The sequence below is a fragment of the Rhinoraja longicauda genome, chromosome 8, assembly GCF_053455715.1.
Source record: "Rhinoraja longicauda isolate Sanriku21f chromosome 8, sRhiLon1.1, whole genome shotgun sequence".
Classification (NCBI taxonomy): Eukaryota; Metazoa; Chordata; class Chondrichthyes; order Rajiformes; family Arhynchobatidae; genus Rhinoraja; species Rhinoraja longicauda.
The window spans coordinates 65,372,696-65,386,796 of record NC_135960.1 but is presented as its reverse complement, the minus strand read 5'-3'; the positions used below and the strand labels follow the sequence as shown (position 1 = coordinate 65,386,796).

The window sequence follows — 14,101 nt, the reverse complement described above, 5'->3', positions numbered from 1 at the left end:
GCCTTTCGGCCCACTGAGTCCGCGCTGACCAGTGATCCCCGTACACTAGCACTATCTCACACACTCAGGACAATTTACATTTGTTTTTAACGGAAACCAATTAGCTTACAAACCTGTATGTCTTTTGAAGTGTGGGAGGAAACCGGGGCATGCAGGGAAAACCCACTTATTTTCTGCTCGTCAGTCCAGGATGTAGGATGCTGATTCCTCAGAGGGTAGTGTTGATGAAGTAAAGCCAGCTGTCTTTGTCACTGATTGACCATCGGTCTTTCTTTATATTAGTGGCCCCATTATCTCTTGCTTGTTGGATTTCTTCCATGGCCAGTGAGGCGGCACAATGGCGCAGCTGGCAGAGTTGCTGCCTTACAGCGCCAGAGACCGGAGTTCTATCCTGACTAAGGGTGCTGGTCTGTATGGAATTTCTACGTTCTCCCTGTGACCGTGTTGGTTTTCTCCGGATGCTCTGGTTTCTGCCCACACTCCTAAAGCCCCTGTCCCATATAGGCGATTTTTTAGGCGACTATAGGCGACTAGGCTGTCACCACACGGTTGCCGGAGTGTCGCCTGTATGGTCGTGAGTCGTCTCCAAAGAGTCGGAGCGTTTTTCTGATCGCTGCTAGATTTTGAAAAGTTTAAAAATTTTTGGCGACTGTTGGTTTGACGCCAGTGATTGTAGCTTGACGTCTCCTGACGTCGGTGCTGTCATAGGTTGTCGCCAGCTGACGTAGGTTGTCGCCAAGTTGTCGCCAGCTGACGTAGGTTGTCGCCGTGCTGGCTTTTGTGAATTCCATTGGCGACTACCTACGTCAACCGACGACAGGTACCGGCGTCAAAACCGGAGGCTGAATTGTAGGTTAGTAGGAACGAACTGCAGATGCTGGTTTAAATCGAAGGTAGACACTCAGACACTTGGAGTAACTCAGCGGGACAGGCAGCATCTCTGGAGAGAAGGAATGGGTAATGTTTCGGGTCCTGTCCAGAAACCTACAAACCTGTATGTCTTTGGAGTGTGCGAGGAAACCGAAGATCTCGTAGAAAACCCACACGGTCACAGAGAGAACGTACAAACTCCGTACAGACAGCACCCGTAGTCGGGATCGAACCCGGGTCTCCGGCGTTGCAAGAGCTTTAAGGCAGCAACTCTACCGCTGCGCCACCATGGCCTCCCTGCTTCTACTGTTTTTAACTGTTTCTACGTAGAATGAATTTCTTTGAGCTGACTGAACAAACTGTGGCAACTATAACAATTACTGTCTTGAATTCTTTTGATATTAGGTGCTGAATTAAAAGTAGTTGATTTTGTAGTTTTCCTTGTGCATGGCTGACTTTATTCACATTTCTAATCACAAAAAATGGACTTTGTTATTCTTGCGACATCAATTTTGTTTGTTGAACTTGGGAGAATTGGCTTTACAGTTATTTTTCTTTTGAGTTAAGCAGTGACATGATTTGCAGTGCAGTTAATTATTAGATCGTTTGGCAGAAGAGGGATTTTTCAGTCTGTAATATGCATGCATGGCATCAGAATACGGCAGGGGGAAAAATAAGAAGAGACCAGTAGAAACATTCAATGTGTTAAGAAGCATCAGTGGGCAAAGAAACAGTTGACATTCCAGGTTGAGAACCTTTCATCAGGGCTGTCAGGGAGAAGACAAATGTGTTTCAGTCGCAGGGAAGGAGCTAGGAAGAAAACACTGGGAATGTCTGTGATGGGGTGCAGACCCAAGTTGTCATGGAAACAACAACTTTTTAAGTCATTTGGAGATTCAAGAGAAAAATGCAATAAATTGAAATAGAATGGTTCAACTGCATCTGTGGGGAGAAAAGTTGTGCCTGAAATTGTTGAAATGAATATTGTCCGAGGGCTCCAATGTTCCCAGATGGAAGACAAGGTGCTGTTCCACGAGCTTTCTTTGGGTCTCATAGGAGGTCGAAGGCTGAGGGGCCAGAGCGAGATTGGGACGGACAATTTGAGTTACAGCAGACTGGAAGCTCAGCATTGCCCTTGCAGACTGACGGGGAGTGAATGGAGGCTTGAACCCCTCAACCTCTCCATTGATACAGCTGTATTTTTCTATTTCAATTTGTTTCATTTTTCTCTTTTTTTTCTCTCTGCTGATTTTTAAAGTCATTGTCGCCTTGATAACCTTGATCTGCACCTTTATCACAGGCATCCCCAGTGTTCTCTCCACCCTCCCCATCTCTGCAACTGAAACCTGTTTGTCCAGCCCTGATGAAGCATCCTTGACTTGAAACATTGACATTGTTTCTCTGCTTACAGATACTGCTGGACCTGCTGAATGCTTCAAACATTCACTCTTTATATTTCTTGGATTACTGGCACCTGAAATTTGTTTTCCGCTCCAATTCATCTGCAGTATAAAAAGGTTTCAGATGTTGTCATTGTTTACCAGTCCTAGAAAATTCCATTCATTCAATAGGTCCAGAAACTAGTTTTGAAATATAAGTCAACTTTTTAATTTGCAGTAACAGCACACCTAAATGTGCTTTCCTGCTCCCTACAATCTTAAGCTCAGGGGTGACCGCGCTTTTGCGGTTGCAGCTCCTGGACTGTGGAACAGCATCCCTCTCCCCATCAGAACTGCCCCCTCCATCGACTCCTTTAAGTCCAGGCTCAAAACCTATTTCTACTCCCTAGCGTTTGAGGCCCATTGAGGAGGCGCTGTGAACTGTTTTGTATGTGCTGTTATGTTTGTGTGCTACTGTATGTTTCATTTTTTCCTTAGTACCTAAACAGATGTACAGCACTTTGGTCAACGTGGGTTGTTTTTAAATGTGCTATACAAATAAAATTGACTTGACTTGACTTGACTACAATCAAACTTTCTTTCCTGGTGCAGTTGATTATGCTGTGCATCTAACACGTACTTCCTCTTCTAGTTTGTTTTAGTTAAAGTTCAAGTTATTGTTTGTGGATTGAATTTAAAACATTAAATTGCAAGAAACCTTTGAGTATTTTTCATTTTTTCTTTGTTATTGAGAGTGGAAGTAAAATAACATTTATTTCCTTTCATACAAATCTCATCAATGACTCGATTGCTGGTGATGTTCATACACCATTATGTACTTTGCAAGGCATGTACGATTTATGGTTGCATTTACTCACTTTGAAAAGTATGGTTCACTTAAAAATTGTAAATTACTACGCGCAATTGCACCTCAGTGTGGGTAGACAACATTATGGCTTCTCCTTAGATTTTTTTCCAAAAGGACATTGACCCCAAATGTCTCTGAATTTAATTTTGATCTATTTCTATCCACAGGGTCAAAAAGGCGCACCCAGCAATGTCGCAATTGTGGGCCATTCAATGGGTGGCATTGTCGCGAGAGCTCTATTCACATTACCCAACTTTAAACCTACACTGATCAGTCTTATTATAACTCAAGCTACACCTCATGTTGCACCAGTCCTGTTACTGGACACCTACCTCATAGGTAAGTCTGGAAACCTGAAGTGATTGCAGAGTTTATTTATACCTTTCATTCAGAATGTAGTTATTGGCCCAAATGGAGGTTTCTCAAAACATTCTTGGACAAGAAACAGTTCATTGATTCAGCTTTTCTTGTTTCCATTTGTTCACAACATGATGTATAATTGGCTGGGTAAATGTAAAAATTGTCCCTAGTGGGTGTAGGATGGTGTTAATGTACGGGGATCGCTGGGCGGCACGGACTTGGTGGGCCGAAAAGGCCTGTTTCCGGCTGTATATATATGATATGATATGATAAGAAGATAACTGCAGATGCTGGTACAAATCGAAGGTATTTATTCACAAAATGCTGGAGTAACTCAGCAGGTCAGGCAGCATCTCGGGAGAGAAGGAATGGGTGACGTTTCGGGTCGAGACCCTTCTTCAAACTTTGTTGTATTGAAATTATATAATGAACAGACGTTAAAATTGCATTTTTAATGTATTTTGTTGTTGTATAATTCATTGCTAAGCTGTTCACACTTGCTGCATCAAATGTGAGATGAATTTGAATTTGGGTAGGGGTGAACAAACATCCTACTGATGCTTGGCATGTGGGATATGGGAAAATTACTACAAATGCTCCAATTTATTTGCTGCCAGCAACGAGTAGCTTCTAGTCTGAAGAAGGGTCTCAACCCGAAATGTCACCCACTCCTCTCCACGGATTCTGCCTGTCCCGCTGAGTTACACCAGCTTTTTGTGTCTATCTACGAGTAGCGTCTGATTAGGTTGTTTCCCAGTACCTGCTCAAAGTTTGGCCTGCCACTATAATGGAATGTACTGATCAACCGACAACCAGGGAAACCCAATCCTTTTCAGTCTAAGAAATGCTGTAACTGATAAACCCAGGAGACAGTATCAGATCTGATGTTAACATAGTTTTGCTGTGTTGTTCAGGGAACAGCATATTGTCGGTTAAAGAGGAGGTCATAAGTTTCTTTGTGTATGCACACTGCAAAACATTGTTCTATGTTTAAGAGCCAACTTTTTTCATATAAAAGAGAATGAATGGAGAGGGAAAAGGGGGCCGCATGGGAGCAGGAGGATGCGCCGCTGGGGGAAAAAAAGAGTACCCGGCGTGTAGGGACCACCGTGAGGGGGGAAACAAAAGGAGGCCCTTGGATATACAAAACAAAGAATTTCACTGTGACAAACAATGAAAGAACAAAAATCGTAAGGACAAAAATAAGCCACAGCAAATAGAGATGCTGCCTCGGTTCCAGTGGCTTGGGTTCAATGCTGATCACCACTGCTGTCTGTGTGGAGTTTGTATGTACACAAGAACACAAGAAAATAGGAGCAGGAGTAGGCCAACCGGCCCCTCGAGCCCGCTCCGCCATTCAATACGATCATGGCTGATCCTACCCCAACCCCCTTCCCACTATCGCCCTTCTTCCCACCCAAAAGAACTGTGTGATCTCCCGGGAGAGGTGAAAAACCGGATAAAGACCCAGGCCAATTTGGGGTAACAATCCGGGAAATTCCTCTCCGACCCCAAGCTATACGATCGAAACTTGTCCAGGAGATTACTCAGGTCTTACTATACTAACAATAGCTCATGTCCACATCCCTGCCCGCTCCCCGTAACCCCTAATTCCCTTGTCTATTATAAAACAATCTATTTCTGTTTTAAATTTATTTAACGTTCCTGCATCCACAGCTCCCTGAAGCAGTGAATTCCACAGACTAACCACCCTGAGAAGCAAGGATTTTCTCTGGGTTCTCCAATTTCTTCCCAAATCACAGAGACTTTGGATTGTTAGATTAATTGGCGACCTGAATTTCCCCTCGAGTGTAGGTTTGTGGTGGAATCCGGAGGATGTTGATGAAAATGTGAGGAGAATAAAATGGGAATTCTGAGGGATTCATGTAAATCGATATTTGATGGTCAGTTTGGATTTGTTCAGCTGAAGCCTGTTGCCCTGCTGTGTGATTCTGACTCGTTGACTTTAAAAAGGTAGAGCTGGAGGAACCTAGCAAGTTATTTGAAATACACGAGTGCAGATGAATGGTGAGATCAAAATGGACAATTTAGTGGAAGTAATTTTGGATTTTAATTCTGTAAGTAAATACATGAAAGCTTAGACCACGTGCACAAAATATATCTCATCATTTGTAGATAGTTTTTAATTGTATTTACATAGTATAGGAAAACTCAATGTTGAAAAACAGAAGAGACATTTAATAATAGTGCAGAGGTAATTGTTTAGCAGTAATAATGTGTAGCTTTGTATTCAGTCTATTCTGATAATCTTTATTTTCTGGAACGTGTTTAAATGGGAAAATATAGTCACTGCAAAACAAATCAGCCTTTTGAGACTGATATCTATATGTTATATTCAATTGTTCTCCCAGAAGGATTTGTCTTTGAAGTATTTTGCAGAGCCAGTTGTGTTTATTTTGTGAACTTGATCCAATAAAACTTTTTTAATTTTTTAATCTTTGTTTAATATTAAATTAAGTTGTGATTACCATTTAAGATATTAATGATATTGAGCTGTAGAATGAAGAAAGCAATAACATTAGGTGGAGATTATGTTACTGAATATTAAGGAGATAATTAAGGGGATGGTTGTGTAGATTTGGACAATGTCAAGAGGAGATGAGTTTGGAAGGGATTTTGAATCATTGTGCTTTCTTTTCTTCAAGAAAAAGGAAGTGATCATTTGGCCCATCTGGGACATGACAACTCTCCGCGTTGTCATCTCATTAATTGTGTTCCCTCTTTTTGCCCAAAGTGGATTCTTCACACAAGTTCACGTTATAGGGGTAGAATTAGGCCATTCGGCCCATCAAGTCTACTTCGCCATTTAATCATAGCTGATCTCTGCTTCCTAATCCCATTTTCCTGTGTTCTCCCCATAACCCTTGACACCCGATCTAATCAGGAATTTGTCTCTGTCTGCCTTAAAAATATCCACTGACGGTCTCCACAGCCCTCTGTGGCAATGAGTTCCACTGATTAACTACCCTCTGACCAAAGAGGTTCCTCCTCACCTTTCTAAAAGAGTGCCCTTTAATTCTGTCTAGTCCTAGACAGTCCTCGACAGCGGAAACATCCTTTCCACATCCACTCTATGCCTTTCATTATTCTGTTTCAATGAGGTCCCCCCTTAACCTTCTAAACTCCAGCGAGTACAGGCCCAGTGCTGTATAAGCGCTCATCATATGCTAACCCACTCATTCCTGGAATCATTCTCATAAACCTCCTCTGGACCCTCTCCAGAGCCAGCACATCCTTCCTCGGATATGGGGCCCAAATTTGCTCACAGTACTCCACATGCAGCCTGACCGGTGCCTTAAAGAGCCTAAGCATTATATCCTTCCTGCCATCAACTGACACTAAAAGGTAGTTTACGATTGGCAATTGGCCCGCAGATATTGCTTTGGGATGTGGGGAAAACCAAACCTCCTGGGGAAACCCACACAATCACTGAGAGAGCACGCAAACTTTAGAGAGACTTCACCCGTTTAGGATTTAACCTGGAACTCATCAGAAAAATATTCTGTTGATATTAGGGCTTTTCACATCTACAGGATGGTCTGGGTTGCTCCCAGCCAATAAATTGCATTTGATGCATTGTTCATTGAGGGCACTCTCTGCCTGAATTTTTACTTTATTGGTTTAAATCCCATTTTTAAAAATGTAAGCTGACACGTCAGTGCAGTGGTAATGGACTGCTGTAATTATGATGTTATCTTTTGATAAAGTGTGAAACCCAGGGGATGTTCTCCCAACATCTTGTTCTCTTGGTCAATGTTTGACATTTAACTAAACGAGTGAGTTAAAGTGTGCAAATTAACTGCTGCATTTATGTGTCCATAATTCAACAATACTTAATTGTTTGAAATGCCACCTGGGATGCCCTTTGTAAATATTTTGTTTCCTCATGATTGCATGATATTTGAATTATAAGCTGATTAAATTTGGCTATCAATATTGTTTTAATGTTAATTGCATTTCTTTATCTCTATTTTAATTTATTATTTATAAAGTGTAGAATCAATATCAGAATTTGTAATTATGTAATCTTATTTATGTAATCATGTAATTTAGTCAGAAAAGTGCTAAATTATTGAGCCATGGATATTACATGTCACTGAACACAACTTCCTTTTTCAGAGATACTGTTTCTCTAAAACTCTTTACATCTATTCCCATACTCAAAAACAACATGTAGAGTCAAGAGTTGTGAATCTGTGGAATTCTTTGCCTCAGAGGGCAGTGGAGGCCAATTCTCTGAATACATTCAAGAGAGAGCTAGATAGAGCTCTTAAGGATAGCGGAGTCAGGGGTATGGGGAGAAGGCAGGAACGGGGTACTGATTGAGAATGATCAGCCATGATCACATTGAATGGCGGTGCTGGCTCGAAGGGCCTACTCCTGCACCTATTGTCTATTGTCTAAGAGTGTTAAATGGTCATAATTACACCAAAATCGTTCTTTCTATTTTCTTATAGACTTTTACACCACTGTGAATGATCACTGGATTCTCAATGAAGAAAAGTTGAGAAACATTACCATCCTCTCAATGGGAGGTGGCTTCCGAGATTATCAAGTCCGCTCTGGTCTGACCATTGTACCAAGCCTAAGCCTTTACAACAATACTCTAAATGTTGTGGTAATGTAAAGATTCTTTCTTCAAATGTCTGCTCGTAGCTGTAGTATTAACGTGACTAACATTTTCGCTGAGAGGTTGTTTGTTCAGGTGCTCCAGTGCACGAGGACAATGCCGCTTTGATGCCTTGTGTGAATGATACAGAACCTTAATTGGAATACAGTTTTCTTGCTTTTATTTGGCATTGGTGGGCGCTGCAGTTATTTGAGGGTGTACTTTCCTCCTTTTTTGACGTACCTTACCTCAAGTATCTGATAGTTTCATGAAAATAATATATTATTGTTTTGTCACGAAATGTCACCTATACATATTCTCCAGGGATGCTGTCTGATCTGCTGGGTTACTCCAGCATTTTGTGTCCTTTTGCGCATTAACCAGCATCTGAAGTTCTTTATTTCTTTAAATATTATGAGAAATTTGTTTATTCTTTTCAGGCGATAATTTTCATCAATGACGCTTGTCAGTTTAAAAAGAAAAGATATTTATAATTGCTGAAATATTTTAAAACTCTCAGTCGGTATTGCAAGAGTGATTACTGAAGGAGAATGTACTTAGGAGAATTAAATTACTTCTCTTTTTCAAGCACCACCCCTTTCAAAGAATGCCGTTTTGCTAAATATATGCGGTCCAAAGGAATAGGAGTAGAATTAGGCCATTCGGCCCATAAAGTCTACTCCGCCATTCAATCACGGCTGATCTATCTCTCCCTCCGAACCCCAATCTCCTGCCTTCTCCTCGTAACCTCTGACACCCGCACTAATCAAAAATCTATCTATTGTAAGGGGTTTCTGCGCCGAGCTTTCGCCCGACCTAAGGTCCCCGTGCCTTGCTCTGATCCCTTGACCAGGCCGTGCACACTGGTTCCCCGTGAGTGGTTCGACCCACTCACCCCTTACGGTTCTAGACACTGGGCTTAGGTGCAGGAGCTCTTATAGTGCAGAAAAAAAATTCAACCAGACCAGATTTTAAAACCAGGGTTTAAATGAAAAAGGCTTTTATTCAGCACTTGGGACTATTGTCCATGAATACTTATTATACAGTTCTATAAGACATATCTACAATACACATACCGAATACATGAATATCTTTTATTTATTAATCACAAAACGCACAGTTCACAAGACATATACCCGAATACCCTTTTCGCTGAAAACTTAAAAGCACACAGTTCCACGAGACATATATCCGAATACCTTCTTCGCTGAATTCTTGAAACACAACACAGTTCCACAAAACATATACACGAATACCCTTTTACTTATGAATTCTTAAACACAGTTCTGCAAGACACATACACGACTGTCAGATGGGGAACGCACGACGCATCGCAACCTTGACCAAACCCTATTTTAATACACACCCAACGTTTATTCACAACCACCCTCCTCTCTACACTAAACTATGTCCAGGATATGTAGGATTTGAAGTGCATGCTCACCATGGGGTTATTACTGGGGTTACTGGCTGTTCGTTTTGCAGTATTTCTTTTCGAGTTGCGTGCCTGTTCCTCTCTCTTGCATCCGTTCTTCTTTCCGACTTTCTTCTTGACTTCAGTTGACTTCGAACCCGGTTTTCTCTGCGCTTCTTGCCTCCTGTCCGTCTTAACTTTTTCACCCAAAGTAGTGGCCAGTTATACTGTTTCTGACCCGTCCTATCTCCCGCCAGATCTTGGAATCTTTTTGTTCAAAAGATATGTATGAGGTTTTATCTTCTGATCTGCCTTATGTTCCGGGATACCGGGGATGGCCAGACGGTGTAAATTGGGATTTCATTGTGAGGTGATGGGTGTTAACTGGTTTCCCATCACCTACCAGGTAGTTTTCTATGGGCTATTGTGCCCCCTCACTGAGATGAACTGTTTAGGTCGGCTTGGGGCATTGTAAGTATGCTGATGTCAGCGCCCCAGTGTCTGGACTCCGACCTGGTTTCGTGGGTTTCTGCATGGCCAATACCCATCCTTTGTTCTGGCCATGGCTTTGCAGAAACCTAGAGACTGGGATGTAAGGTTTTTACCTTTTGTGGCTGGTCACGAGGTCCTGCAGCCATTTTAGGACCCACAGATTGTGACATCCTTTGTTAATCTGACCGCAGCCTTTCTCCGCTATCAGCCCCAGTCTCTTGTTTAAACTGTCCAAACTGCAGCTCTTTGGTATTGCGTTGCTTTTCAAATGAGGGAAAACTTCTCAAATCTTACACTATCTCTGCCTTAAAAATATCCACTGACTTAGCCTCCACAGCCTTCTGTGGCAAAGAATTCCACAGATTCACCACCCTCTGACTAAAGAAATTTCTCCTCATCTCCTTCCTAAAAGAACATCCTTTAATTCTGAGGCTATGACCTCCAGTTCCTGACTCTCCCACCAGTGGAAACATCCTCTCCACATCCAATCTATCCAAGCCTTTCACTATTCTGTATGTTTCAATGAGGTCCCCCCCTCATTCTGCTAAACTCCAGCGAGTACAGGCCCACTGCCGACAATCGTTCATCATAGGTTAACCTACTCATTCCTGGGATCATTCTTGTAAACCTCCTCTGGACCCTCTCCAGAGTCAGCACATCCTTCCTCAGATACAGTGCCCAAAATTGCTCATAATTCAAAACCTTTCTTATTGGGAAATTGAAGGAAGACCATGCTAGTGGTCAATTTATTACTTTTCAATTTAGTCTTGTGATCAGTAGATAAAAGGAACTGCAGATGCTGGTTTACCAAAATAAGAAGCAAGTACTGGAGTAAGTCAATGGGCCAGGTAGCATCTCTTGGGAGCATGGATAGGTGATAGAAGAGTCTGAAGAAGGGTCCCAACTCGAAGCATCACCAATTCATGTTCTCCAGAGATGCCACTTGACCCGCTACATGACTCCAGCACTTATGTCAATTCTTGTGATTATAGCTGAATTAAATGAATTGCAGGATGAATAAGATTTATGCTTTGTTGAGAAACAAATGGTTTACTGTTAATTTTGCACGTAGGTAACCAAGCTGCTCTTTGTACATTGAACATGTTCTTCACGGTCAAATGATTATAATGTGGTGCAATTCTGTTTTATTACCTCTGAAAAGACAATATATTAAGATTAACCTACGAGTTAATAAACAATTAATTAACTAAATTAATTAACAAGAGGGCGGCCACGGTGGCGCAGCGGTAGAGTTGCTGCCTTTCAGCGCTAGCAGCGCCGGAGACCCGGGTTCCCTCCCAACTATGGGTGCTGTCTGTATGGAGTTTGTACATTCTCCCCGTGACCACGCGGGATTTTTCCGAGATCTTCAGTTTCCTCCCACACTCCAAAGATGTACAGGTTTGTAGGTCAATTGGCTTGGTGTATGTGTAAATTGTCCCTAGTGCGTGTAGGATATTGTTAGTGTGCTGGGATCACTGGTGAATGCAGAGTAACATAATGAAATGATGCAGCTCTAGAAATACGATTGATAAAACCTTTAAAGGACTAAATGTGACCATTTTTATTTCATAGACGTCGGCGGTCCCAAGAGCATGGCTCTCAACTGATCATCTCTGTATCGTCTGGTAAGTATAAGGAAAGATGAGCTGAGAGGACAGTATATGCATAAAGAAAATGTTCATGAGCACTGCGCCCAACCACTGTTTTATCGCCAACCACCCTAAACATTTATGCAGAAGGCTTTTTTTTTTAAAGAAGAGCAATGGCAAATTATTTTCCATATTACTAAGATAATCAGGTCTACATTGACAAGCCTTCATAATATTACAATTCTTGATGGTCCAATTATGTTTGATAACAAAATATTTTTTTAATGTTTCTGGATTTGTTTATCAAATTTTATTTATTTTCTCGTGATCTTCAGCAGAAAACGAACAATGATAATCATGTGTTTCTCTCACTTCAGGTAGCCCCGGGCATTCCCTCTCTCTCTCTATCCCTCCCCTACCCGGGTTGCACTAGCTTCTCATTTTCACCCTACAAACAGCCTGTTTCCTTTATGATCATTACTTTTTTGCGTATCTTTCATTCATTGTTCTTTATCTCCACATCACCATCTATATCTCTTGTTTCCCTTCTCCCTAACCAGTCTGAAGAAGGGTCTCGACCCGAAATGTCACCCATTCCTTCTCTCCAGAGATGCTGCCTGTCCCGCTGAGTTACTCCAGCCTTTTGTGTCTATCTTCAATCATCTGTGAATGTTTGAATCCATTTACAGTAATTAATTTTGCTCTGCTTTTTGTATCTACATAGAACGTAGAACAGTACAATACAGGAACAGGCCCTATGGCCCACGATGTTTGTGCCAAACATGATGTCAGGTTAAACTGATCTCATCTGCCAGCACATGATCCATATCCCTCTAGTTCCTGCACATCCAGTTTGCTAGCAAAAAGCCTCTTAAATGCCACTATGGTATCTGCCTCCACCACCATACCTGGCAATGTATTCCAGGCCCCCACCACCCTCTGAGAAAAGGACTTGCCCCACATATCTTCATTAAACTTTCCCCCTCTCACCTGAGAGCTATGCCCTCTAGTGGTGGACGTCTCCACCCATCCTTTAGTTCAAAATACATTGAGCTGGATGGGTATTTTTCTTTGCAAACTTTGTTCTTCAGTTATGATAGGGAAGCTAACTATAGTTCCAATCATTATTGTTTGTACTTTCAGGTGCAAAGAGCTGGTACTTGCCACTGTTAGAGTCTTTTTTGATCTTGTTGATCATAATACTAATCAGGTGTGTAACAAAGTTTTACTTGCTATCGATATTTGTTATGTATATTGTATCAATAACTCCAAAACTTTGCACAATTAACCATAGTGAGATGTAAGGGCCAACCCGACTGTGCAATCAATTCCAGAATTAATCCATAGGGTGAACATTACACCATCTCAAGATACAATCAAGGCAATTGATCATTACATATTTTCTTAAAAGGCAAAGTCAGCCCTAGTCTTATCTTTGATATGAGTATTTTGCAGTTATTTACATCCTTCTCTGCATTTTGTTTTACTTTCTGTCTTAATGTGTGGATCTGCCTGAACTGGAGTTGCCGCCTCTACATGGGGAATTCAGCATGGATGAATAACAGCCGTGGATACATGTTCCTCCAGTATGGAGTTGAGCGACAGTTTTTGATCGCTCTTTTTCAGGGATGAATGTTGGATGTGACATCTGGATAACTCCGCATTTCTAATATTGTCACGCTTGACCTTTATTTGAACTTCCTGGTTAATGGATCCTATGGCAGACAAAGCATCAACGTCCTGTCCTCTCCAGCAGTGGTTCAGTGGTTAGAATTGTGGAATAATATGGAATGAAAGTAATATTGTGCAATTTAGTCATAAATCTTAGAGCCGAGATTGTCACTTCTGATTCCCAATGCTGCTAAATAGAATATAAAAGCACCTAGTTTGCAGTATCAAAGTTTTCATCAAGCATAATTAATATATTTGGAAATTTCATGACAATGAAAAGTTTGAAACTCTTGCTATGTGGAAAAATGGCAGAATTAGCTAAGACTTGCAATTTCTTTTTTTTTGGTTTAGTTTAGAGATAGTCTGCGGAAACAGTCCCTTCGGCCCACCGAGTCCTTGCCGATCACCAATCCTCCCCGCACACTAACGCTAGTTCTACACACACTAGGGACAATTTACAATTATACCAAGTCAATTAACCTACAAACCTGTACGTCTTTGGAGTGTGGAAGGAAACCGGAGCACCCGGAGAAAACCCACACAGGTCACGAGGAGAACGTAAAAACTCCGTATAGACAACATCCGTAGTTAGGATCGAACCTGGTCTCTGGCGCTGTAAGACAGCAACTCTACCACTGTGCCATCGTGCTGCCCTTTTGTAAAAATAATTTTTGCTCTTTCAGATTCGCTCTGAGTATTAGGAATTGTAAACTGCCTGGTGTGTAAAAGATTTTACACACCAGGCAGCCGTCCACTCACTCTGCAACAACCCAGACTTAATCATCAAACCCGCTGACAAGGGAGGTGCTGTGGTAGTCTGGCGTG

The 14,101-nt window shown here is 41.7% G+C and overlaps 1 protein-coding gene across 2 annotated transcripts in view; it reads left to right on the top strand.

Moving 5' to 3' along the window:
- The window catches only part of pgap1 (post-GPI attachment to proteins inositol deacylase 1), a 113,767-nt gene that overhangs the window by 9,454 nt on the left and 90,212 nt on the right, over positions 1–14,101 (top strand). For both annotated transcript variants that reach the window (XM_078404140.1, XM_078404139.1), the window contains exons 4-7: positions 3,285–3,456; positions 7,956–8,116; positions 11,589–11,641; positions 12,749–12,815. In XM_078404140.1, coding sequence (XP_078260266.1) covers positions 3,285–3,456; positions 7,956–8,116; positions 11,589–11,641; positions 12,749–12,815 — 453 coding nt within the window. The remainder of the gene's footprint in view (positions 1–3,284; positions 3,457–7,955; positions 8,117–11,588; positions 11,642–12,748; positions 12,816–14,101) is intronic.